This window comes from Aethalodelphis obliquidens, unplaced genomic scaffold (genome assembly GCF_003676395.1).
Source record: "Aethalodelphis obliquidens isolate GAN/ISIS:26980383/991018 unplaced genomic scaffold, ASM367639v1 scaffold31, whole genome shotgun sequence".
Classification (NCBI taxonomy): Eukaryota; Metazoa; Chordata; class Mammalia; order Artiodactyla; family Delphinidae; genus Aethalodelphis; species Aethalodelphis obliquidens.
Window position 1 is genome coordinate 10,768,726 of NW_020837975.1, and position 27,620 is coordinate 10,796,345.

General features: G+C 39.2%; 1 protein-coding gene across 1 annotated transcript in view; it reads left to right on the forward strand.

Annotated features, from left to right (window-relative positions):
- Positions 1–27,620, forward strand: part of DNAH8 (dynein axonemal heavy chain 8) — a 330,122-nt gene that overhangs the window by 138,160 nt on the left and 164,342 nt on the right. The window contains exons 42-51 of the mRNA XM_027127141.1: positions 7,821–8,045; positions 11,157–11,329; positions 13,161–13,339; positions 18,452–18,639; positions 21,550–21,636; positions 21,727–21,834; positions 23,035–23,169; positions 24,780–24,941; positions 26,923–27,169; positions 27,299–27,540. Coding sequence (XP_026982942.1) covers positions 7,821–8,045; positions 11,157–11,329; positions 13,161–13,339; positions 18,452–18,639; positions 21,550–21,636; positions 21,727–21,834; positions 23,035–23,169; positions 24,780–24,941; positions 26,923–27,169; positions 27,299–27,540 — 1,746 coding nt within the window. The remainder of the gene's footprint in view (positions 1–7,820; positions 8,046–11,156; positions 11,330–13,160; positions 13,340–18,451; positions 18,640–21,549; positions 21,637–21,726; positions 21,835–23,034; positions 23,170–24,779; positions 24,942–26,922; positions 27,170–27,298; positions 27,541–27,620) is intronic.

Consider the following 27,620-nt stretch of genomic DNA (forward strand, 5'->3'; position numbering starts at 1 on the left):
GTCCTGCTAGTAGGTTCATCAGTACCATTTTTCTAGATTCCATATAAATGTGTTAATATACGGTATTTGGTTTTTCTTTCTGACTTACTTCACTCTGCATGATGGACTCTAGGTCCATCCACATCACTAACAATGACTCAATTTCATTCCTTTTTATGGCTGATATTCCACTGTATATATGTACCACATCATCTCTGTCCATTCATCTGTTGATGGACATTTAGGTTGCCTCCATGTCCTGGCTATTGTAAATAGTGCTGCGCTGAACATTGTGGTACATGACTCTTTTTGAATTATGGTTTTCTCAGGGTATATGCCCAGTAGTGGGATGGCTGGGTCACATGGTAGTTGTATTTTTAGTTTTGTAAGGAACCTCCATACTGTTCTCCATAGTGGCTGTATCAATTTACATTCCCACCAACAGTGCAGGAGGGTTCCATTTTCTCCACGCTCTCTCCAGCATTTATTGTTTGTAGATTTTTTGATGATGGCCATTCTGACCGGTGTGAAGTGATACCTCATTGTGGTTTTGATTTGCATTTCTCTAATGATTAGTGATGTTGAGCATCTTTTCAAGTGCTTGTTGGCCATCTGTATGTCTTCTTTGGAGAAATGTCTATTTAGGTTTTCTGCCCATTTTTGGATTGAGTTGTTTGTTTTTATTGATATTAAGCTGCATGAGCATTTTGGAGATTAATCCTCTGTCAGTTGCTTCATTTGCAAATATTTTCTCCCATTCTGAGGGCTGTCTTTTCGTCTAGTTTATGGTTTCCTTTGCTGTGCAAAAGCTTTTAAGTTTCATTAGGTCTCATTTATTTATTTTTGCTTTTATTTCCATTTCTTTAGGAGGTGGGCCAAAAAGGATCTTGCTGTGATTTATGTCAAGGAGTGTGCCACCTCTGTTTTCCTCTAAGAGTTTTATAGAGTCTGTCCTTAGATTTAGGTCTTTAAATCCATTTTGAGTTTATTTTTGTGTATGGTGTTGGGAAGTGTTCTAATTTCATTCTTTTACATGTAGCTGTCCAGTTTTCCTAGCACCACTAGTGAAGAGGCTGTCTTTTCTCCATTGTATATTCTTGCCTCCTTTGTCAAAGATAAGGTGACCATAGGTGCATGGGTTTACCTCTGGGCTTTCTATCCTGTTCCATTGATGTATATTTCTGTTTTTCTGCCTGTACCATACTGTCTTGATTACTGCAGCTTTGTGGTATAGTCTGAAGTCAGGGAGCCTGATTCCTCCAGCTCCGTTTTTCTTTCTTAAGATGCTTTGGCTATTCGGGGTCTTTTGTGTTTCCATACATATTGTAAAATTTTTTGTTCTAGGTCTGTGATAAATACCATAGCTGATTTGATAGGGATTGCACTGAATTTGTAAACTGCTTTGGGTAGTATAGTCATTTCCACAATGTTGATTCTTCCAACCCAAGAACATGGTATATCTCTCCATCTATTTATATCATCTTTGATTACGTTCATCGGTATCTTATAGTTTTCTGTATACAGGTCTTTTGTCTCCATAGGTAAGTTTATTCCTAGGTATTTTATTCTTTTTGTTTCAATAATAAATGGGATTGTTTCCTTAATTTCTATTTCTGAAATTTCATTGTTAGTGTACAGGAATGCAAGAGATTTCTGTGTATTAATTTTGTATCCTACGACTTTACTAAATTTGTTGATTAGCTCTAGTAGTTTTCTGGTGGCACCTTTAGGATTTTCTATGTATAGTATCATGTCATCTGCAAACCGTGCCAATTTTAGTTCTTCTTTTGACATTTGGATTCCTTTTATATCTTTTTATTCTCTGATTGCTGTGGCTATGATTTCCAAAACTATGTTGAAAACTAGTGGTGAGAGTGGGCACCCTTGTCTTGTTCCTAATCTTAGAGGAAATGGTTTCAGTTTTTCACCACTGAGAATTTTGTTTGCTGTCGGTTTGTCATATATGGCCTTTGTTATGTTGAGGTAGGTTGCTTTTATGCCCACTTTCTGGAAAGTTTTTATCATAGATGGGTGTTGAATTTTGTCGGAAACTTTTTCTGCATCGATTGAGATTATTCTATGGTTTTTATCTGTCAGTTTGTTAATATGGTGTATCACATTGATTGATTTGCATATATTGAAGAATCCTTGCATTCCTGGGATAAACCCCACTTGATCATGGTGTATGATCCATTTAATGTGTTGTTGATTCTGTTTGCTAGTATTTTGTTGAGGCTTTTTGCATCTATGTTCAACAGTGATATTGGTCTGTAATTTTCTTTTTTTGTGTTATCTTTGTCTGGTTTTGTTATCAGGGTGATGGTAGCCTTGTTGAATGAGTTTGGGAGTGTTCCTTCCTCTGCTATATTTTGGAAGAGTTTGAGAAGGATAGGTGTTAGCTCTTCTCTAAATGTTTGATAGAATTCGCCTGTGAAGCTGTCTGGGCCTGGGCTTTTGTTTGTTGGAAGATATTTAATCACAGTTTCAATTTCAGTGCTTGTGATTGGTCTGTTCATAGTTTCTGTCTCTTCTTGGTTCAGGCTTGGAAGATTGTACTTTCCTAAGAATTTGTCCATTTCTTCCAGGTTGTCCATTTTATTGGCATATAGTTGCTTGTAGTAATCTCTCATGATTCTTTGTATTTCTGCAGTGTCAGTTGTTACTTCTTGTTCATTTCTAAATCTGTTGATTTGAGTCTTCTCCCTTTTTTTCTTGATGAGTCTGGCTAGTGGTTTATCAGTTTTGTTTATCTTCTCAAAGGTTCAGCTTTTAGTTTTATTGATTTTTGCTATTGTTTCCTTCATTTCTTTTTCATTTATTTCTGATCTGATCTTTATGATTTCTTTCCTTCTACTAATTTTGGTTTTTTTTTTCTTCTTTCTCTAATTGCTTTAGGTGTAAGGTTAGGTTGTTTATTTGAGATTTTTCTTGTTTCTTGATGTAGGATTGTATTGCTATAAACTTCCCTCTTAGAACTGCTTTTCTACATTCCATAGGTTTTGGGTCATCATGTTTTCATTGTCATTTGCTTTTAGGTATATTTTGATTTCCTCAGTGATCTCTTGGTTGTTTAGTAGCATATTGTTTAGCCTCCATGTTTTTTTTTCTTTTACAGTTTTTTCCCTGTATTTGATATCTAGTCTCATAGTGTTGTAGTCGGAAAAGATACTTGATATGATTTCAATTTTCTTAAATTACCAAGCCCTTGATTTGTGACCCAAGATGTGATCTATCCTGGAGAATGTTTCATGAGTAGTTGAGAAAAAAGTGTATTCTGTTTTTGGATGGAATGTCCTATAAATATCAATTAAGTCCATCTGGTCTAATGTGTCATTTAAGGCTTGTGTTTCCTTATTAATTTTCTGTCTGGATGATCTGTCCATTGGTGTAAGTGAGGCATTAAAGTCTCCCTCTATTATTGTGTTAGTGTTGATTTCCCCTTTTGTGGCTGTTAGCCTTTGCTTTATGTATTGAGGTGCTCCTATGTTGGGTGCATAAATATTTACAATTGTTATATCTTGCTCTTGGATTGATCCCTTGATCATTATGTAGTGTCCTTCCTTGTCTCTTATAATAGTCTTTATTTTAAAGTCTATTTTGTCTGATATGAGTATTGCTTACTCCAGCTTTCTTTTGATTTCCCTTTGCATGGAATATCTTTTTCTATCCCCTCACTTTCAGTCTGTATGTGTCCCTAGGTCTGAAGTGGGTCTCTTGTAGACAGCATATATATGGGTCTTATTTTTGTATCCATTCAGCCAGTCTGTGTCCTTTGGTTGGGGCATTTAATCCATTTACATTTTTTTAAAATTTATTTATTTATTTATTTTTGGCCACATTGGATCTTCATTGTGGTGCGTGGGCTTCTCATTGCAGTGGCTTCTCTTGTTGTGGAGCACAGGCTTCAGGCACACGGGCTTCAGTAGTTGTTGCATGTGGGCTCAGTAGTTGTGGCTCACGGGCTCTAGAGCGCAGGCCCAGTTGTTGTAGCACATGGACTTAGTTGCTCTGTGGCATGTAGGATCTTCCCAGACCAGAGATCGAACCCGTGTCCCCTGCATTGGCAGGCGGATTCTTAACCACTGCGCCACCAGGGAAGTCCCTAATCCATTTACATTTAAGGTGATTATTGATATATATGTTCCTATAACCATTTTCTTAAATGTTTTGGATTTGTTTTTGTAGGTCTTTTCCTTCTCTTCTGTTTTGTGCCTAGAGGAGTTGTTTAGCATTTGTTATAAAGCTGGTTTGGTGGTGCTGAATTCTCTTAACTTTTGCTTGTCTCTAAATCTTTTGATTTCTCTGTCGAATCTGAATGAGATCCTTGCTGGGTAGAGTAATCTTGGTTGTAGGTTTTTCCCTTTCATCGCTTTAAATATGTCTTGCCACTCCCTCTGGCTTGCAGTTTCTGCTGAAAGATCAGCTGTTAACCTTATGGGGATTAACTTGTATGTTGTTTTTCCCTTGATGCTTTAATATTTTTTCTTTTTGTTTAATTTTTGATAGTTTGATTAATATGTGTCTTGTTGTGTTTCTTCTTGGATTTATCCTGTATGGGACTCTCTGTGCTTCCTGGACTTGACTGACCATTTCTTTTCCCATGTTATGGAAGTTTTCAACCGTAATCTCTTCAAATATTTTCTCAGTCCCTTTCTTTTTCTCTTCTTCTTTTGGGAGCCCTATAATTCAAATATTGGTGTGCTTAATGTCCCAGAGGTCTCTGAGACTGTCCTCATTTCTTTTCATTCTTTTTTCTTTATTCTGCTCTGCTGCAGTTATTTCCACCATTCTATCTTCCAGCTCCCTTATCCCTTCTTCTGCCTCTGTTATTCTGTTATTGATTCCTTCTAGGGTATTTTTCATTTCACCATTGATTGTCTGTTCTTTAGTTCTTTTAGGTCCCTGTTAAACATTTCTTGTATCTTCTTGATCCATGCCTTCATTCTCTTTCCAAGATTTTGGATCATCTTTACTATCATTACTCTGAATTGTTTTTCAGGTAGTTTGCCTATTTCCTCTTTATTTTTTTGGTCTTGTGGGTTTTTATCTTGCTCCTTTGTCTGCAAGATAATTCTCTGTCTTCTCATTTTGTCTAATTTACTGTGTTTGAGGTCTTCTTTCCCTAGGCTGCAGGATTGTAGTTCCTCTTGCTTCTGTTCTCTGTCCCTGATGCTGAGGTTGGTCCGGTAGCTCGTGTAGGCTTCCTGTTGGGAGGGACTGGTGCCTGCGTTCTGGTGGGTGGAACTGAGTCTTTTCCCTCTGATGGGCAGGGCCATGTCAGGTGGTGTGTCTTGGGGTGTCTGTGAACTTAGTATGACTTTAGGTAGCCTGTCTGCTGATGGGTGGGTTTGTGTCTCTGTCTTGTTTGTTGTTTGGTCTGAGGTGTCCAGCACTGGGAACTGCAGGCAGTAGAATGGAGTCTTGTATTCAAATAGAGGCCTCCTGGAGAGCTCTCACTGCTTAACATTCCCTGGGACTGGGAATTCTCTGGTGGTCCAGCATCCTGGACTCAGCGCTCCCTCCCCAGAGGCTCAGGCCGACTTCCAGCCAGGGAACTAAGACCGTGCAAGTTGTTCATTATGGCAATAAAGGGGATTTTTTTTTTAAAAAAGATATAAAAGACAAATGAAACCCCAGACAAATGGTAAAAGCAAAATCAAACAAAGAGAAACAGGGAAACACACACATACAAAAGAAACAAAAACAGAACAAAATAAAACAAAAAGGAAGAGAACAACCAGACAAACAAAAGAACCTGAAAACGAAATCAAACAATTAAAAACAAAACTAACAGAAACAAAAAGCCCCAAAACAAAACCAGAGCAGAGTGCCAACTGAAGAATAAAGCAAAGAAACAAAAATTGATAGAAATGATTAAAAAAGAAAAAAGGGAAAAAACACAGAAGAAAAGAAAAGAAAAGTAGCAACAGAAATATAAAAAAATAAAAAATACATTAAAGAAAAAGAAGAAAAAAAGGGAGAACACAGAACAACTGAAAAGCAAAGTAAAAATAGAAATATATTAAAAAATTAATAAAAGATAAAAGACATGTTAAAAAACAAGAAAATCCCAAAAGACTAAATAAGACTAATAACAACAAAACAAGAACAACAACCAAAAAAAGAACCAACAACAGAACAAATCAAAACATAATAAAAATAATAGCAATAATAATGTTATCTAAGCTGTCAGTGTCCTTGCTCTTCCTGTGAGCCACAGCCCACTTCCACCTCCCCAAGAGGCCCTCCACTGCCTCTGGGCTGTTTTCTGGACCTGTTGTGTGCCCTGTGGGGACCACTCAGGCTCTGATCTGGCCCAGTTCCTGCATGTGCTGCCCCCAAAGTCCACAGCTGCCAGCGCTAGACTGTTTTCATATGTGGGAACTCTCATTGTCGACTCAAGTATTCCATGGGTGCAGGTTCTACCTAGCTGATTGTGGGGATTTAATCTGCAGCTTGTGCAGCTAATGGGAAGATTTTTGATCCTCTTCCTTGGTCGCCCCACCCCTGGGGTTCAGCTTTGATTTTATCCCACCTTTGTGTGTGGGCCATCCACAGGAGTCTGCTCCTGGGGCTGCCCTGAAGCACTTGGGTCTGACCCAGTGAGGACAGGGTGCAAAGGTGGTATGGCTGCTTGGGTTGTGGGAGCCCCAGCAGTACCAAATGCGCAGGGAAGCCAGCGGCCACGGGTGCAAGAGATATCAGGATAGTTATCATTTTAAAGATCAGTTTTTAGAATATACCTCTATGTAGTGATTTTGCAGGGTCTGCAAGTCTGTTTGGTCTTTAAATCAAGAAAGCCTTACACTGCTGTTTCTGTACTGCTTCTCTTTGCTTTGTGCAAATAGAATCTGCTTGCTCTTGGGAGCTTCCTGACAGCAGCTATTTCCTCTACATCCCATTACTCCTCTCAGCCAGGTGCTTCATTTATCTTTACCTGCAGACCCCAGGATTGGCCACTACTCTAGCAGGAAAATTATTGAAGTTCCAGAGGAAGCAGGGATAAGGAAAGGGTTTTATTCCTGCTTTACCTACATCGAATGCCATGCCTGCAGTACCCGCTTTCCCTCACACACTTTCCTTCCCCTGCCAGATATGGAATTCCTTTTTGGTCCAAATGATCTTGGATCTGTTGCTTGACTCCGGGGATGAACAAAAGCTCCCAAAGGGACAATTGTTGCAGTGAGGGGGTGAGGGTAGGGCATGTTCTGACCAGTTTTATTTCCTTTTCTGCAGCAGAAATTGTAGGTAAGGTGACAGTCCACTCACAGTTTCCTTATGCCTTCATCAGGAGACAAAGGACAAGCTTTTCCCCTTCTCACTTTCTGTCTGTCTCTCTCGTAGATAAATATATAGACAGAGAAGTAGATGTAGATAAAGATATGGATATTAGAGAGAGTGTGAGATTAAGAAAAGAGATAGGCAGCATATCCTTTTTAGAAGATGCAAAGAAACTTTTGCAAAACCCTGCTGAAGAAAAATACACAGTAGTCTATTAATTCCATTTCTTTTCTTGAGAAAGAAAAATCACTGTATGAAGGTATATGGGTCTCAGGCCCTCTGTAGAAAAATTTCCCAAGCATCTTCCATTAACGCACATATAATTCCATAAATCATAGCAATTGTTCAAATTATTATTTATCTATCGACATTGAAATAATTAAATAATCAATAGTTTGAACTTTAAATGTTTTTACCCTTTGGGAGTAGAAAAATGCATGTCCCTTTTTTAGTTTAAAATCAGTAAGACTGTTCACCTTTATGTGACTAAGTGACCACTAAATTTTATTGCAGATGTGCTTTAAATATTTGGTAAATTTATTTGTCTTCTGGATTTGTAGGTTGGGCTTCTGGGACTTCAGATGTTGTGGACACATGATTCAGAAGAGGCTTTAAATAATGCAAAAGATGACAGGAAAATCATGCAAGTGACCAATCAGAAATTTTTGGATATTCTAAATACTCTAATTGGTCAGACAACACATGACCTAAGCAAGTTTGATAGAGTGAAATTTGAAACTCTAATTACCATCCATGTGCATCAGAGAGATATTTTTGATGACTTGGTAAAGTATCATTTTTTTCTTAATTTAAAATAATTTAGTGTACTAGTTAATAAGTTAGTGCTTCTAATAATGAACATTTAAGTATTATATGTATTTCTTAACTTATATGAACCTTCCATCTGCTTAGTCCTTTTTTACAACCCTCCAGTATAGTTGTATAGTTGTAGACAACTATACGATGTCTACAAATATCTGTATTTGGAAGTTTTAACAATCATATGTGTATATTCACCTTTGGCATTCTGAAAGTCTGGAATCAACTGATGTGATTTGAACTAATTGTTTCATTAAACCAATAACCAGGGATGTGATATAATTTAGGTGGGCTTGGTCATGAGTTATGATAATGTTAGTTCATAACTTGGCCCCTGTACAGAGAGGGCAAGGAGAGCCTGAAGAGAGAGGCATGTTACTCCAGGTTGGTAGGTGGAAGTTTTAATAAGCCAGGAAGTTTACTCATGAGGCTTGTCTTGGGCAGCCACGAGCAGAGCAGATCTCTGCATTTGTCTGCCAAAATTTTCTAAGTTTATATAGAGGCCTTAACTGTCACATACACCATCCAGATGGTCTCAACAACACATTGCTCTCTCAAGGCTGCATCCTTGAAAACAGCCCCACTGTGGGAACAGTGGGCAGAATGCCCGTTCCAAGGACAGGGAAGGGGATGAGGATCCTCCAATTGCCTGTGTCCATCCAGCTCTTGGGTCAACCTGCGGTCATGTCTTCTAGATTACCTCTTCCAACAGATGAGCCAACTGTGAAAGAAGTCCAGATTGAATAGAACCAAGCTTCAGGGAACTCGCACGGCTGTTCAACTGATAGTGTCCAACAGGGCATCATGGGCTTGCTTTGGGCAAAGTTCTGCAGGGTGGGAGTGAGAGGGATGATATTTGAATTCCCTTTGGAAATAGAACCCTAACCAGTGGTCTTGAGCAGTAGTTATCTATTATGGTGTAGGGGCCCCAGGTGGCTTTGATATTGCACCATTTGACTAGTTTTGTCTTTAACTACCACTGACTTATTCTATTTGATTTTATCTATCTTTTAGGCCTCTTTTTTCTTCATCAGAGACACATAATTCATGCAACTTGGGGTGCTTTTTTAGAGACTATGATCCCAGGCTATCTGTTTCAAATTTGTATCAAAAGTTCTGATCAGATAAGTTGTATTTATTGAAGATTGAAGGACATGTAGTCTGTCTATTCCCCTGTAATCTAGATCCTTCTTTCTCAAAGTGTTGTATGACAATCAGCTGCATTGGGCCTCACCTAGGAGCTTGTTAGAAAAGCAGAATCTTCAGCCTCCCCACCAGACCTACTGAACCATAATCTGCATTTCAGTACGATTTCCAGGTGATTCATATATGTATTAAAGTTCCAGAAACACTGTTCTTGGATTTCTCTGGTTCAAGCTAACCATCAAAAAGCCGCATACTTAGACCATATTGCTTTGGCCTTCTACAGATTTGCTTTCACTGAATTGCAATTACCATTATACTTTGGCTTTCCTTGAAGTCCACTTCAAGAAACGTTCATTACTATACCTGCTATGAATGTACTATTGAGGATATCTATACATCTCTCACTGGCTCTTAAAGCTGACGTCTCATGGAAGAAATTTCTTTTTAAAATCAAAATGCTCAGCACGTCTTTACTTTCTGTACAGAATGGATTTTTTAAAAGAAAATATACACACAATTAAGACTGTGAAACTGTTTTTTTTTTTTCTTAATTGCTACTGAACTCATGGTCAGTTTGCATTCCAAGTAAAATGAGATCTCATGGCCAGCATATATGCATTTTATCTTCCCATGTCTAATGCTTAGAATAGACTGACGTACAGTAACAACTCAGTAAATATTAGCTATTCTTCTTTACTTTTTCCTCCTCCACCCCCTCTTTACCATCTTATTGGATTGTTGAAAGTAGCTAGCTGACCGCATCTCCATGGCTGAGGGTCCTGTGTTAGAGAACAGAGTCCCTGGGGGCGGTACTGGACTATGTTACCTGAAAGCAGCTCTTTTAAGATGATGAATACAAACTGCATTTCAAGAGGGAAGATAGGAGTTCTTAACTGGAGGAGGAAGCAAGATCATAAACAATGAAACAACAAAATGCAAGATGGTAAATAGCATGAAGACTTGATTAGATGGAGAACTGAGCATTGTACAGTTGCCAGAGTCTGTTTTTTAGTGTCGAATGACCTGGAAGTGGGCCCTGGGTTGCGGAGCAGTGAAGGAGACCACTTGCCACTTCCTATGTTGGTTCCCCTGAGTGGGCAGGACTGGGGTTTCTCCAGGTTTGCTGATGCAAAGTCATGAAGCACTGTAGAATGTGGTGGCGGTGAGATGTTCCTAAACGTGCTTACCCGGTTTCTATCTCTTGCATCCATGGTGGTAGGAGCCCAGCACCTCTTGCCCCATGGGTATAAGCTGATGACTGGGCAGATTGATTGGTTTGGCCACAGTGCTGGTGCAAGAAGTCATGTGTGCATATATGACCATGCATTTCTCTGCTTAATCCCTTCCCATTTCTCATGGCTTCCCATTGCCATGAGAACAATGCCCAACCTCTTTCCTCTGCCCTGTGAAACCTCAGCTCTCACTCTTTCTCCAGAGTCCTGGATGCCTCAGCTGTACTGAACTTCTTTCAGTTTCTTGAACATGCCAGTCAGATCTTCTGGGTCTTCATCTAGAATGTTTTGCCCTCCCACACCTCCATCACCCCTTCTGTTTTATTTCCCTGGCTAATTCCTACTATTATTGCAGGGTTTAGTTTAGATGTTTCTTTCTCCAAGTATCCCCCTCAGACCTTCTACACTAGGTGAGGTCTTCTTGCTACATAATTTCATTACCCTGAGTTTCTTTTCCTACTTTATTGCAACTACTTGTTTATCTGATTGTCTTTTGTGCTCTTCTGTCAGCTCCAGAAGGCAGGAACCATGTCTGTCTTTGTTCACCCATCACAGTGTCAGGCCCAAGGAGGGCCTCAGTAAATATATGTTAAATGAATGAGAATCAATTCGTGAATGAGTGAATAAAAACTGCCCATATGCTTGTGTTTTATGCTACTGCAGTGCAGTACTAATCTCTTTGTATTTCATGTTTTTAAGGTAAAAATGCATATCAAATCAGTTACTGATTTTGAATGGCTAAAACAGAGTAGATTTTACTTCAAGGAAGATTTGGATCAAACAGTGGTGTCTATTACAGATGTTGATTTTATTTACCAGAATGAATTTCTGGGATGCACTGATCGTCTTGTTATCACTCCATTAACAGATAGGTAGGAAACTCCATTTTTATTATTCCATTTTTGTAATTAAGTCATGTGCTTAAAATTGTTTTAAAATTGCCTTTGAGGGACTTCCCTGGTGGCGCAGTGGTTAAGAATCTGCCTGCCAGTGCAGGGGACATGGGTTTGAGCCTTGGTCCGGGAAGATCCCACATGCCACGGAGCAGTTAAGCCTGTGCACCACAACTACTGAGCCTGCACTCTAGAGCCCGCGAGCCACAACTACTGAAGCCCACTTGCGTAGAGCCCGTGCTGTGCAACAAGAGAAGCCACCGCAATAAGAAGCCCGCGCACCACAATGAAGAATAGCCCTGGCTCGCTGCGACTAGAGAAAGCCTGCACACAGCAACGAAGAGCCAAGGCAACCATAAATAAATAAATTAATTTTAAAAAATTGCATTTGAAATGTTAGCAAAAGCATTGCTGTCGTGTGGGGTCCGTGCTAGCTCATCAAAGTCTAACAATGAAACAACCATCATTGTTAGTTAAATGCACATATACATTACATTTTTATGAAATAGAAAAAGATAAAAGAGTAAAAGGACGCTTGAATGTTGACTATGAGTAATTTAGTAATGAAGTTTAGATTGCAAGATGGACAAATGTCTCTAGAACCATAAAGGGGGTCATTAGAATTGCAAAGAAAGAAAGGACCTTGGAGGTGGTCTAGTTTAGTCTCCTGGTTTTTCAAATGTGGAAATTACTACCTAAAGTGATGTTTCTTGGCCAGGTCTGAATAATCAGTCAACGGCAGATCTCCTCACCCTTCTTTCCAATATAGGACCCTAGACAAGAGCTGGGTTTTTTTCATCTTTATATGTCCCGCAATTACCTGGTTCCACATGCTGTGCATAGAAGACAATACACGTTTGTAGAATTGACTTAAATTGGGTCATAGAACAATGAATTCTGCTGTTACTTTAAACAGGGCTGCCTCCAGGTAAAATTATGATACAGCCAAATTATATCTTCAACCTCCTCTAGACTCATCCAACCTCCCTTTATATGCCCAGTCCCATCGCAGCGTAAAATTTTCAGGGTGTTTTCCCTTCAATCGATGTTTACCTATAAAGCTTCACGTCTTACGAAGCTTTACTAAGTTTGCTTAGATCTGAAGTAAATATAACTGAAGCTGGATTAGGGATACAAGGAGATTCATTATATTGTTCTTTACATGTGTCTAAACGAGCAAAACATTTCATAGTAAAATGATTTACTTGCAATGGTGTGCTGGAGCTGGCTTGTACCGGCATGCAAGAGCCAACGTCATGCATCCCTCCCCAGTTTTGTGCTATCACATTGGTAGCTTGTTATCAGCCATGGTGGAAGTAGTTATGCCACAGAAATCAGCAGACATAAAAATCAGATTTAGGGAATTCCCTGGCGGTCCACTGGTAGGACTCCACGCTTCCACTGCAGAGGGCACGGGTTCGATCCCTGGTCAGGGAACTAGAATCCCACATGCCATGTGGCACGGCCAAAAAAAAAAAATCAGATTTATTTTTGTTCCTGGAGATCCCATTGTTAAACATCTGCCAGTACACTGCTGCTTATTTGGTTCTCTGACTTGGGATTTATCGTGACCACAATGGCAGGAAGGCCCACAGGTTTTTTACGTCAGAGTTGAGCGTTTTTGCGAACACTGTATTACTTCTAATGAATATCAGATACTCCAGCCTTGTTTGGTTGCCTGTCTCTTATGTGGGCTGCTCAAATTCTAAAACCAACAGGCTTATTCCAATCGCACTGGACTTTTGCTTGTGCTTTACTGTAACATGTGTTATCCCATATTCACAATGCTTTATCTCATTCACTTTCGCAGATGCTATATCACTTTGGCACAAGCTTTGGGAATGAACATGGGAGGGGCTCCAGCAGGACCTGCAGGCACTGGCAAAACAGAAACTACGAAAGACATGGGAAGATGCTTGGGAAAATATGTGGTCGTGTTTAACTGCTCAGATCAAATGGATTTCAGGGGGCTAGGAAGGATTTTCAAAGGCAAGTGTCAAACACTTATTTTTGGTGAATTTACTTTTATTGCAGTTAAATGTTATTTTCTGATAGAAGTCTAAAATGATAGTATCCCACATGACCAAAATTAATATAGGTTGATGCATATGTTATTGCCATTTTTCTGGGTCAGGATGGCTGGATATCATCAATTTAATATTGTTCAGTACTATTGCTGGCATTACAGTCCATGAGTTGAATGTGTATTAGATGATGAAAATGGAATCAATTTATTACTGCCTGAAACAATGGTGGAGGAGATAAGATCAGGATAGCAAACTGATTACACATGTGACTTCCCTTCCTGCATTAAATCCCATTGAAATGAAAGATTTTTATTATTTATTTATCTACTTATTTTTGGCCACGCTGTGTGGCTTATGGGATTTTAGTTCCCCTACTAGGGATCGAACCCGGGCCCTCTGCAGTGAGAGCACTGCACCACCAGGGAATTCCTGAAAGATTTTTAAAAAGGATGGTAATGCTAGAAAACAAGAAGGGGGGGGCACCAGCAGATGGGAAATTTTGAGAATATCTGGAAAGATAGATAGCAGGTGGTTTCAGATGGACAAAGAAAAAAGATGAGAGAGCACTTCAGTCTTAGAACTCAATGCTCTGTGGTCTTCTTTTGGTGATCGCATGCAGACCGAAACTTTAAATACTCTCTAAATGATCAAATTTACATCTTTAGCTCAGACTTACCCTTGAAACTCTGGATTCACATAATACAACTGATATCTACTCCTTGACATCACCACTTAAATATCTTAACAGGTCCAGATTCACTGTGTCCAAAACCAAACTCCTGGTCTTCCCTCCCTGTATCTACTTCTTCCTCAGCCTTTCCTGACACACTGAACACCCACTCCATTCTTCCAGATACTTACACACAAATCTTTGACTTATCCTTTACAGCTCTCTTTCTCTCATACTCACATCCAACTGTCAGCAAACACTATTAGCTCTACCTTCAAAATACAGCCAACACCAGCCACCTTCTATTATCCCCACTGCTATCATCCTAGTTCATGCCAATCATCATCTCTCACCAGTACTACTCCAATAAGCCTCCTAATTGGTCTCCCTGAGTTTACCCTTGTGCTCTCCATTCTAATCTCAAAACTGGTTCCTTCCAATTGTAAGTCAGATCATGACACTCTTCTGCTGAAAGCTGGGCACTGGCCTCACTTAGAATAAGAGCCGAAATCCTTACGATGGTCCTGTATTGTTTTATACAGTCACACCTGCTCCTTCCCCATTGCATTGCTGTGACCTTCTGACCTCATCTCCTGATACTGTCCCCTCACTCTGTCTACTACAGCCACTTTGACCTTTGTGATGCTTCCCAAACATCCTGAAGTACACTCCCTCCTCCATATGATTGCTATTCCTTAGATTCTTCTCCCAGATATCCATCCACATAGCTCACTTGATAAAGGGCATCCCCAGCAAACATCATACTATTGAAAATTTGAAAGCATTTTTTTGAGAGGAGATATAAGATGAGGATTTCCATTACTATTAGTTCTACTTATCACTGTATTCTGTATCCTGCCCAGTTGCAGTAAGGAACAACAACAATAGCGACAACAAAAATACAAAGACTGGAAAGAAATAAATATAAAATATAGTTATTTACCAATGATACGGTAGACAGTAAAGAAAATTCAACAAAACTATAGAAAGTAGAATTTAGCAAGTTCACTTGCATATGAAGTCAACACACAAAATAAATTTTAATTAAGCATGCACAAAAAAAGAAAATGAAAATTTCAGAAAGATATCATTTAGCACATAATTAAGAGAGTGTGGTATTTGTGTAGGGGTTGATAAATAGACCAGTGGAATATGGTAGAGAATGCAGAAATAGGCCAGGGACACTTGACATATGGAAAAGGTGGTATTGAAAACCAGTGATGAAGAGATAGACTTTGAAATAAGTCATTCTGGTACAATAGATGATTAATATTTAACAAGGGAAATTGGATCCCTACATGTATAAAAATTGGATCCCTATAACTGTATAAAAATCAGTTCTGGGGATTAAAGGCTTAAATGTGGTAGGCAAAACATATATGGCTTTTAGAAGGTAATAAAGGCAAATATCTTTGTTCTCAGAGTAGAAAGAGACTTTTTATACAAAAATTACAAACTACAGAGAAAAGATTAATACACTTAAACAGGGTAAGAGAATATCCCTGTAATAGATACCATGGGATTGCTCATCCAACTCTTATCTTTAATTACCTGCCTGTTGGATATATATACATTGTACAGTTCAGATTTGAACTGAGCAGGTCCACTTATACACAAATTTTTTTTTAATTAATTTATTGACTTTTTGGCTGCACTGAGTCTTTGTTGCTGTGCACGGGCTTTTCTCTAGTTGCAGCGAGCGGAGGCTACTTTTCCTTGCGGTGTGTGGGCTTCTCATTGGGTGGCTTCTCTTGCAGAGCACAGGCTCTAGGCATGCGGGCCTCAGTAGTTGTGGCCCTCGGGGTCAGTAGTTGTGGCCCTCGGGTTCAGTAGTTGTGGCACACGGGCTTAGTCTGTGACATGTGGGATTTTCCTGGACCAGGGCTCGAACCCGCGTGCCCTGCATTGACAGGCGGATTCTTAACCACTGTGCCACCAGGGGAGCCCTACACAGATTTTTTTAAACTAAATACATACTACAGTACTACACGATATCAGATTGGTTGAATACCTAGATGTTGAACTGTGGGTATGGGAGGGCTGACTGCAAAGTTATATATCGATTTTTGACTGTGTGGAATGTCCATGCCCCTAACCCCTGTGTTGTTCAAGGGTCAGTTGTGCGTGTGTGTGTGTGTATACATATATATATATATATATATATATATATATAAAATTTTACAGACTTTTGTGATACATCTCTAAGAAGGAGAAAAAAATAAGCTACAGACTGAGGGAAGATATTTTAACCTGTATAGCTGACAAAAGATTAATATCCAGCATTAAGAAAGATTTTCTTCGGACTTCCCTGGCGGTCCAGTGGTTAAGGCTCTGCGCTTGCATTGCAGGGGGCAGGGGGTCAATTCAATCCCTGGTTGGGGAACTAAGATCCCTCATGTCACATGGCATGACCAAAAAAAAAAAAAAAAAGAAGGAAAAAGAAAGAAAGATTTTCTTCAAATCATTAAGAAATGCAAAACAATAATGGGATAGCATTCTCATTCTTGCCAATTGGTAAGAATCGACAAGTCTGACAAACCACTGTTGGTAAGGGTGTGTAGAAACTAACCCTTGGTACTTCTTCTGTGTGTGTAAGTTGGCAGCACTGCTTCAGAGAACCGCAAATAAATCAGATTTATTAATTTGATTATATACTGTATGTATTTATACTGTATATGTACAGTATTTTATGGATATATAGAAAAATAGATACACAACAAATTTTGAACGAGCAAGGTACGTAGCGTTTGTGAATACATGCATAAGAGCAGTAGTTTAAAAACATGCATAGGAACCATTGACATCAAATTCAGGATAGAAGTTACGTCTGGAGAAGGAGGGAGTGTGGATCCAAGAGAGACATACATGGACTTGAACCGTGGTTCTAATATTTTATTCTTTAGGATGAAATCTGAAGCAGAATTGTTAAGATTTGATAGGTGGGTACGTGGGTATTCATTACATTATTCATTATAATTGCCTGACCTTTAAAAAAAATTAAACCCAAAGAACCACTTTTTAATCAAAGAGAAAGTTCTTCTGTGGATCACTCCTGGCTTAAGGGTTGAAGATGGTTGAGAGAAGCAGACTAGAGCACCAGGTAAATCCTAGAATGCCAAAACTATAGCAGAAAGCAGAGAAAAAGAAAAGGAAGTGGCTATCTCCAGTAGTTTTCCTCCATGTAAAAGGTCTGAAGTGGGAGTCCTGACAAAGATCAGTGCCGGGTGGAGGCTTGTGCCAGAGAGGCAAGCACTGCACCAGGTCAGACCTCATGCTCCAGACCCAGAGGGTAAGCTCTCCTGCCTCTCTCCTCCCTTCCCCCAGATCGCCAGAGGCAGCCATGCATCCTGCAAACAGGAATTTGCATTTGGAATGAGGAAATACACACATATGAAGAGATAACCAAGTATCATACAATATTTGAAGGCATTAAGGAGGCACTCACAAACAGCAAGGAGACCTACTGACCACTTAACTGATTAATAGAGGAAACCAAAGAAAATGCAAAAGTAACTAAGATTAATGGTTTCAGAGAGATTCAAGAATTTACCACATACAATCAATTAAAGAAAAAATAAGTTGCTATGAAAAGAATAACAATTGGAATAATCAGAAATTGAAAATAAAAACTGAGAAAAAAACGAAAAACCTCTCTTGAGTTGGAATATCTAGCCAAGAGAGTATATTGCAAAAAGAAATGGAAAGTTTGAAAGAAAAATTTAAGGGCCATAGGGATAGATATATAAGTTCCAATATCCACATAATGGAAATTCCCAAAGGAGAGAGAGAAAAAGTGTGGGGGGGGGGGTAGGTGGGGGGAAGCAATAATAAAAGAAAGAAGAGCATTTCATGCAGTTGAAAATAATGAAGGTTTTCATCCTTAGAGAATAGACAGGAGCAATGTTCCCAATATGCAGGTCTTCCTTCGTGCTGGGTTTTGTAAGAAGTAAATAAACATCCTTTTGACCATTCACTGTCTCACCTAGTTTCCTGGCACTTCTCTCATTGCAACAAGAAAGGAACAGAGTGATCTGACCCAGACGGGGCATCCGTTATTTTGTTAATTTCCCCCAATATTATGGCTGCTTCACCCCCATCCCCACTGGAGGTGGCACATCAAGACTGAATCAAATTTTTGTCACCCTTCAGCATCCCTGGTGTAATGATGTGTCTATACTTTCATTTTGGCAGTGTACTATTTTCATTGTTTTGGTGATGATGTACAAATAATTAAACCTTTGTATATCACTGGAATTAACTAAGTCTCTGTAAACAGCCAGGTATGAAATTTACATAGATTGTATTTCAATATAAAATTGTTTGAGAGTGCTTTGGAGAAATGATTGCCGTCAAGAAGATATATTACAAAGTAAAACTCACCAGATTAACTGTTTTTCATACCAGGTCTTGCACAGTCAGGTTCTTGGGGCTGTTTTGATGAGTTTAACAGAATTGAATTGCCTGTATTATCAGTGGCAGCCCAACAAATTTACATTGTTTTGACAGCAAGAAAAGAGAGAAAAAAACAGTTCATTTTTTCTGATGGTGATTGTGTTGATTTAAATCCAGAATTTGGAATCTTCTTAACAATGGTGAGAACATAGGTTTTATATATTTTTAAAATTTTTATTGAAGTAGTATAGTTGATTTACAATGTTGTATTACTTTCTGGTGTACAGCAAAGTGATTCAGTTTTATATATGTATATATTCTTTTTCATATTCTTTTCCATTATAGCTTATTATAAGATATTGAATATAGTTCCCTGTGATATACTGAGACCTTGTTTTTATCTATTTTATATATAGTAGTTTGTATCTCTAATCCCAAACTCCTAATTTATCCCTCCCCCACCCCCTTTCCCCTTTGGTAAACATAAATTTATTTTCTATGTCTGTGTGAGTCTGATTTTGTTTTGTAAATAAGTTCATTTGTATCATATTTTAGATTCCACATATAAGTGATATCATATGATATTTGTCTTTCTCTGTCTGATTTACTTCACTTAGTATGATAATCTCTAGGCCCATCCATGTTGCTGCAAACGGCATTATTTCATTCTTTTCACCTCCTTGGTCAGGTTTATTCCTAAGTATTTTATACTTTTTGATGCGATTTTAAAAGGGATTGAAGAACATAGGTTTTAAATGCAATTTATTGGTTTAATTGTTACAGACTCAAATAAAAGTAAGCATGTATTAGTGGGTAAATGACTGACAATCCAGGGGTCAGAGTATAGTCCCTGTTGTATGATTTTTTTTTTGAGTAGTAAAAATAATCCAGACAGAAGATAAAATAGTGATATGTTAAAAATAAAGATAGCTACTGTTTATTGAGCACTAATTTTGTGTAAGGGGATGGGCTAAATATTTTATATATTGTATCAGACAGGGGGGAAGCTACAATAACAATCTCCCAAATTTTAGTGGTTTAAAACCTCAAGGATGTATTATTCTCTCATGCCCCATGTCCACTTCGGGTTGATGGTATCGGGTGGAGAGGGCAGGGGATGCTTTACATGTCCTTACTCTGGTACTGTCTCAATCGTTACTGGTTGTTGTAGCAAAGGAAAAAGAGAACAAGAAGAATTATGCTCTGGTTCTTAGGATTTCTGTCCAGAAGTGACACAGGTCACAACCATGGGTTAAAACAATTCACTTGGCCACACCTAACTTTGAAGGGTCAGTGAGGTATAGTCCCGTAGTATTTTGTGTGACAGATATTTTATAACCAAGACACCCGAGGCTCAGGGAAATTAAAAGAACTTGCTCAAGTCACACAGCTAGAGAAAGATGTTATTGTCTGTCTAACATCAAAACCTGACTACTTAACCTCTACACTTGGCTTTTCTCTGACACTTAATAAAGGATGATGGAAATGCTTTAAAATTTCCAAAATAATTCAACAAGGTCCTATACCAAAGTATTGTAACAAATTCAGTTACCGTGTGATTGAGGGCAGAGCTTTGTGATACAATGTTGTAAAGACAGAAAACCAAAGGCATGAATAAATAGAGGTGTTTATAAATTGGAGAAGTGAAGTTAATGTTGAACTGGTTTTACTAATGCTTTTAAATGATCTCTATTCTGTTAAGTCTCTAAGTCGCAAGATAATACAAGTACTCTGAGTTTTAAGTGTCCTGAGTGGATAAAGATAAATTATAGGAAGAAAAATCAGAAAATTTTCTGATAAGCTTTAATGTAAGCAAACAACCAGTTAAGCAGTTGGGAGTAAATATTAATAATCCTGACGTGATCAGTTATAACTCAGGAAATTAGATGAAGAAGTTTATTCAGTGTGATGCTGTGGCTCAGAAGAATTTAAAAGAATCTTAATGTTCCCTTTGGATTAAGAATAGTATTGGAAATATCAATTAGATAATTGCATTAGGCTGTGAATAACTGAGACATGAAAAATAGTGGCTTAACATCTAAGGATGTATTCTCTTAAGATCCTTCAGTGTTTCAACACCATCATGGTTTCCATCTTCAAGGCCACCTTATAACCCAAGATGCTACAGAAGCATCTCTGTTGGAGCCAATTGATTGAATCAACGGCCTTCAAACCTCCGTCAAGGATGTTTCATACACTGTGTCCCTTTGTGACTCACAGTGTAGAATTTAATCACACCAGCTGCAAGGCAGGCTGGGAAATGTGGTTTTAAACCTGGGTGGTGATGCACACAGCTTGCAACTGGGGTTCTGTGCCTAAGGATGAAAAAAAGGAGTATTGAGAGGCAGCCAGTAATGTTTGTATTCCCAGCACCTAGCAAGTTATCTGGCCTATTGACGGTGTCCAGTAAATGCTCAGGGACTGAAGGTTTCTTCATGCACTTTCCTAAAATGACTGCCTCCTCTTTGCCTTACTTGCCTTTGAACCCTCTAACTTTTCCCTTGGGACTTTTGGTTCTGACCTGTCCTCAGACTTTTGCTACTTATTAGCTTCCTTTCCACCTCTACTTTTGTCCTTTTCAATGTTTTTCTCAACATTCCTGTCTTTATTTCCCTTCATCCCCATGTTTTGTTTTGTTTTTTTAAATGGTACTTTGTCAGCCGCAGAACTCTCTAATTCTCACTGCAAAGGATAATTGAAGAGATGAAATAAAAATTACCTAAGTAAACTGATGAATTTTCCTTCTCTTTCGATAATAGTTTAGATCATAATTACCCCAGTATTTATTCAGTTTTCTTTTCTATTTCCTTTTCTATTTTCTTAATAAATAGATACACAGATACTTAATTTTTGCTACACAGAGTGGTGTGTGTGTGTGTGCACGTGTGTGACTTTATTAGTATAACGAAAATGGAAATATGTAAGAGGGAGTGATGTGACATTAATAAATATGGATGGTCCAGTACACATTTTTGTGAAAATAGGGACATTTTATGAATCTAATGTTTTTCAATACCCTCTTAGAATCTGACGTAGGGATTTGAAATGTATTTGTATTCATGAAATGAAAATTATATCAACAGTTAAAATTAAATAATTTTAATTTTTAGAACCCTGGATATGCTGGGCGCCAGGAACTACCAGAGAACTTAAAAATTCAATTTAGAACTGTTGCTATGATGGTTCCTGATAGACAGGTATGCATCAGGATTTAAAAGCATAATACAGTTTATGTTCTTTACCTGTTTTTCACTAAAGTTGAAAAATCTCACTGTATTAATTTTCAGATCATTATGCGAGTTAAACTTGCAAGCTGTGGTTTTCTTGAAAATGTTATCTTGGCTCAAAAGTTTTATGTACTTTACAAACTCTGTGAAGAGCAACTTACTAAACAGGTAACTTTGTATATCTATTTTCCTCCTAGCAGAAAACTTGTTTTTTAACTTTGCAATTTTACCTTGATACATGCTAATTAGGGAGTTAAAAAATTCCTTGACTCTTTTCTAAAGTATATTTATAATTAATTTGACCTATTAATTATGTATTTTTATTTTATTTTATTTTTTAAAAATATTTATTTATTTATTTTATTTTTGGCTGCATTGGGCCTTTGTTGCTGTGCACCGGCTTTCTCTAGTTGTGGCGAGCAAGGGGTACTTTTCGTTGTGGTGCACAGGCTTCTCATTGCGGTGGCTTCTCCTGTTGTGGAGCACGGGCTCTAGGGTGCACGGGCTTCAATAGTTGTGGTGCACGGGCTTAGTTGCTCCGCGGCATGTGGGATCTTCCCGGACCAGGGCTCGAACCCATGTCCCCTGCATTGGCAGGCGGATTCTCAACCACTACGCCACCAGGGAAGCCCCCTAATTACGTATTTTTAAAACTTCCTTAATTTGAAATAGCTACAGATTCACAGGAAGTTGCAAAGAAGTGTACAAGAGGTCCTGTGCACTCTTCACTCTGCTTCTCGCAGTGTTGACATCTTATAACTATAGTACAGTAACAAAACCAGAAGATCGACATTGGTACAATAAACAGAAATTACTAAGACTTCACCAATTTTTCATGCGCTCATGTGTGTGTGTGTTTGTGTGTGTGTAGTCCTATGCAAACGTGTAGATTCATGTAACCACCACCACAGCCAACATACACAACTGTTTATCACCACAAGGTTCCCTCCTGCTACCCCTTTATAGCCACACTCACCTCTCTCCCAAATCCGTATAGCCCCTTGTAGCCCTAATCTTTTCTACATCTCTATAATTTTGTTATTTCAAGAATATTACATAAAGGGAATCACATAGTATGTAACCTGTTGGTCATGCATTTTAAATGGTTGCCACTCAGACTATCAGACTGTATTGTTCTCAAAAGATACTTAAGGTGTGAACACTGTATCACACAGCTTGATCTTTCCAGAGGAGTGATCATTTTTCAGTCAAAGGAAAGACGGGAGAATTGAGCTAATAAAACTTTGCCACTCAGCCACTCCAAAACTATGGTGTATAAGTATCAGAATATCTACATGTAATACATAGTGAGGCTACATTTAGAATTTTTCAATTGAATAATCTTTTTTCTTTCTTTTCTCATCTTAGGTTCATTATGACTTTGGGTTGAGAAATATTCTATCTGTACTGAGGACACTTGGATCTCAAAAAAGAGCCAGACCAGAAGAGAGTGAATTAAGCACCGTCATGAGAGGACTAAGAGATATGAACCTTTCTAAATTGGTATCTTTCTTCTCTGAATTAATTTCTCTTTCAGGATTTCGACCTGGCTGACAAGTGGGGGTTGGCTCATATGAAGCTGTTAACATTAAAAACTGCAGGGAAGTGGGACTTCCCTGGCGGTCCAGTGGTTAGGCCTCCACGCTTCCACTGCAGGGGGCACAGGTTCAGTCCCTGGTTGGGGAACTAAGATGCCGCATGCTGTGTGGGCGCAGAAAAAAAAAAAAAAAAAAAATTGCAGGGAAGTTACCACTGAGCTGAGCTTTCAGAGGAAGGCAACCCCCCTCCCCCACAAAAAACGCCATGGCTTTGTATGACCCACATGGGCTGCAAATACATCCTTTTATCAGTTGTGTGCCATGAAACAGGCTTCATCAGTGGGCTGCAGCTTCCAAATGTCAGTCCATTATTCATAATGTTACACAGATTCTAAATATGAAAATCTGGATTCATAGGGAACCATGAAAGCTTTTTTTTGCTTTCTCTGTATGTGACTAGCTTAGCTATGTCTCTCCCAAAACACCAACACCACTTCTGTTTTCCAAATATGCCTTAAAAGTTTGCTGTAGAGATTATAGTAATTATTTCACCGATTTCATGCTTGTCACAATTACAGCCAGGTTGTTTTAAACTGGTTGACGGACAGGTTCATGTGGCTTTTATTCAGGGGCTTCTGTATGCTACATGTCATGTCCATGCCCTAGGAGTACAAGGTTGAGAAAGAAATGGATCTTAGGAGCTCGCATTCTAGTTACAAAACTAACAACTAACATCTGTGTAGTTCATGACTATCACAAAACCTATCCAGGGGTATTGTCTTGTTTGAGTCCTACAGCCACTCTGGGGGATATGGGTGCCATTTTCCTTATGGGAGAGGCACGTGTGTAGGACTCACCCATAATCACAGTCAGTTGATAAGCTGGAACAAAAGTCCACGAGACTTTCTGATGCTAAATCCTCTGCTCCCTCCAGAGTATAGCTCACTGCCTCCATTAATAATGGTACTCCTGAAACTTCTAGACGAGAGTTCCAGAAAGTATCCGGAGACCCTCCCCCACCAGAGAATGGGAAAAATTCAGAGGGGGTCAGCAGTTGGGCATGGGGCGATCTCGGTATTAAAGATGTGGTAAATAAGGATTGGAGTCCATTTACTCCAACCTGCTGCTTTCAAGTTTCAAGAGAGACTGAACGCTGCTCTGGTGCAGTTTTCCAGCCAGTGTTGGATGAGCCAGACATGCAGGGTTACAGATCTTTGCCTAATTTAAGTGAAGTATTAATACTCTCTTCTCATGGGATTGGAACCATTACTTGCATGTTTTTAAGGTTAGTGCATATACCTGTCTGTGGGAAGCAGAACATTCATAGGATAAAGAAATGAGATCAGACCTTGGAGCAGTAGACTGGAGAAGACCTTGAATGCCAGGGAACTTTGGGTGCAATGCTGTAGGTAATGTGGATTCCGTGGTGGTGTTTGGGAGAAAGTACTAGGGCCTACACATGTGGCTAGGAGAGTAATAAAATGGTTCTCTGGGCATGAAGTGATAAGTGCTGTGAGCGTCTGCTACAAGCTTCGTTGTTGACTGAATGAGTAAATTTGTTCTCTGCCACCTTAGATTGATGAAGATGAACCCCTGTTCCTCAGCTTAATCAATGACCTGTTTCCAGGATTACAACTAGATAGTAATACTTACGTGGAACTGCAAGCTGCAGTAGCCAACCAGGTTCAACTGGAAGGTTTGATTAACCACCCACCCTGGAATCTCAAGCTTGTGCAGGTAAAACATTTTTAATCTGTTATCAGTATGATGCTCAGTGGGTGTTGTTAAAGATTGTCACTTGAGGAGAAGAACTTGTGAAGTTAGTCTTACTGAATGTAAACGTTGAAACTAAATTAAAACACATCATTGCAAGAAGAGTCCTCAGTGAGAGGGGTTGGTCCCAGGGATGTTAGTGTGGATTTATACTAATCAAGCAGTTACTGAAGTTACTTGCACCTGATGAGGTTAGGTTAGGTGGTAACCAGAATCTCGAGAACAGTTGGGAGGGGATAGTAGGTTATAAAAACGCAGGGAGATGGAATGACCCAGCTGGCTCTTGTGCCAGTCGGGCAGCATCTCCCACAGCTGGGGGCCTTCGTAGGGCATGGAGCCTGAGGAATCTGGGGGTGGTACTTTGCTCCTGCTTTGTGTGTGGGCATGTTCACACCTAAACTCAATCCTTTGCCTGTGTCTCTTGGTGTGTTTCTGTCCGTCACATTTCATCCTTGTGACAACCTACCAGTGATTTTACCAAGCAGAGCCAAGAAGCTGTAGCAGCGATGCTGCATTAAATCCCCACGAGCCTGGTGCATTGGGGGTATTTTCCAGGGCTTTTGGAAAGTGAAGATGCCGAAATTGTGCAGAGCGTTAAAAACTGCTTTTGAAAAAGAACGATTCTTTTTTTAACTTACTCTTCTTGCCACATTGTAAGCAGTTCAAGTGTATCAGACAGATCCAAATCTTACAAGGAAATATATAGGGAAAAAATCAAAGTGTTTTTCATCATCTATGTTTTGGAAACCATTAAACATTTTTAAAAAATTTCTGGGAAAACGTCATTTTACATGTGATATGTATACAGTATATTGAGTACTGAAATCTTAGTCACCTCATTTGGTGGGGCACTAGAATATTGTGTTTTTATTTAATGTCAAACACATGACTGTTGAGTATAATATGGCCAGTACCTCTGCTGCTTTTAAACTATGGATTACAGAGGTAATACATTTCTACCTAAAATGTGAGGAGAATAACTCAAATTTTACCTCTGATCAGCTGTGAGACCTTTGAATCGTTATTTTTATTAAAAGAAAAGATAGACAGGATATTGTAGTAGACACTGTCCATGTTCTTACTATGTCTTCTTGAATCTCTTTTACCATATCCATGCACCCCTTCCCCCGCTTCTAGAACTGTGATTCCAATCCCACATATATATACCACTCTCTGCAGGAGGGTTCACCAACCCCACATTTTTTGGCAGGCACAAAGCGCAGGCAGTGCATGGGAGTTTATTTTCCCCTGCTCCCAAAACAACCTTCTTTAGTTAAGGAGTTGTGGGTGATGTAGTAGGAAAGTCAAGCTCTCCTGCTTCCAGATGGAACAAACACAGAGGTGTAACTTATGTTCCAAAGTGCCCCGCAGGGCCAGTCTTAAGTCTCCCTGCTACAGGATTTTGTCCTCAATCACACCTTGTTTGACCTTTCCCCATTTTGTCCTGCTTCCCTTACTCCATTAAAAGTTTCCCTGGTGAGCACTCACTTGCACAGGAATCCTCACCTGGAGCCGTGCTTCTGGGGAATCAGAAGGCTGGTGTGTGTGTAACTTGGGTCTTGGCTGAGTTAGTTTGTATTGCTGCTTTCTACCACCGGGGGGCAATATCACCACACAAACTGCTCCTTATGCATCAGCAAACTAAAATCACAAGGAACAGTAGTTTGAGACCCCAAAACTAGGTCCTGAATTAATTATTTCCAAAATGTAATTAAAGTTCCACATTGTCATTGCTTTATCACTTATATCGTTTTATAACGTGCTGCTCATTTGCTATCCACCTCTAGGAAGACAAAAAAAACTTTTTGGGGGGGCATATTCTCTTCTTTTAAATAGTGAACAAGTTACTTTAATGAAAAGCCTATTTAAAGCTTTTAAAATTTCTGCACAAAATTTCTATGAATGTCGTAAGTTACATTTTTCAATTGATTATCTCATTGTGTAGTTATATGAGACGTCTCTGGTACGCCATGGTTTGATGACTCTTGGGCCCAGTGGTTCTGGGAAGACAACCGTTATAACAATCCTGATGAAGGCACTAACAGAATGCGGGAGGCCTCATAGAGAAATGCGAATGAATCCAAAAGCTATTACGGCTCCTCAGATGTTTGGCAGACTGGACACGGCGACCAATGATTGGACAGATGGGATTTTTTCTACTCTGTGGAGAAAAACATTAAAAGCTAAAAAGGGTACACATAAACTCTTTTCTGGTGATCATTCTTTTCCCCTGCCAGTTTATCAATAACACAGTATTGGTTTAATTTTCTGTTTTGATTATCTGCAGGTGAAAAGTGATTTTCTGTTTTCATTATTGGCAGGTGAAAACATTTTCCTCGTTTTAGACGGCCCTGTTGATGCCATTTGGATCGAGAACTTAAATTCCGTGTTGGATGACAACAAAACCCTCACACTGGCCAATGGAGATCGCATCCCCATGGCCCCTACTTGTAAGCTTTTGTTTGAAGTCCACAATATTGAGAACGCCTCTCCGGCCACGGTTTCTAGGATGGGCATGGTCTACATCAGCAGCTCTGCTCTCAGCTGGAGGCCAATACTGCAGGTGGGGACGACAGACCCACAGAAGCGCGTTCAGTGTATTTCCACGTCTCACTCTCCTATAAACAGAGACTCTCTTTCTTT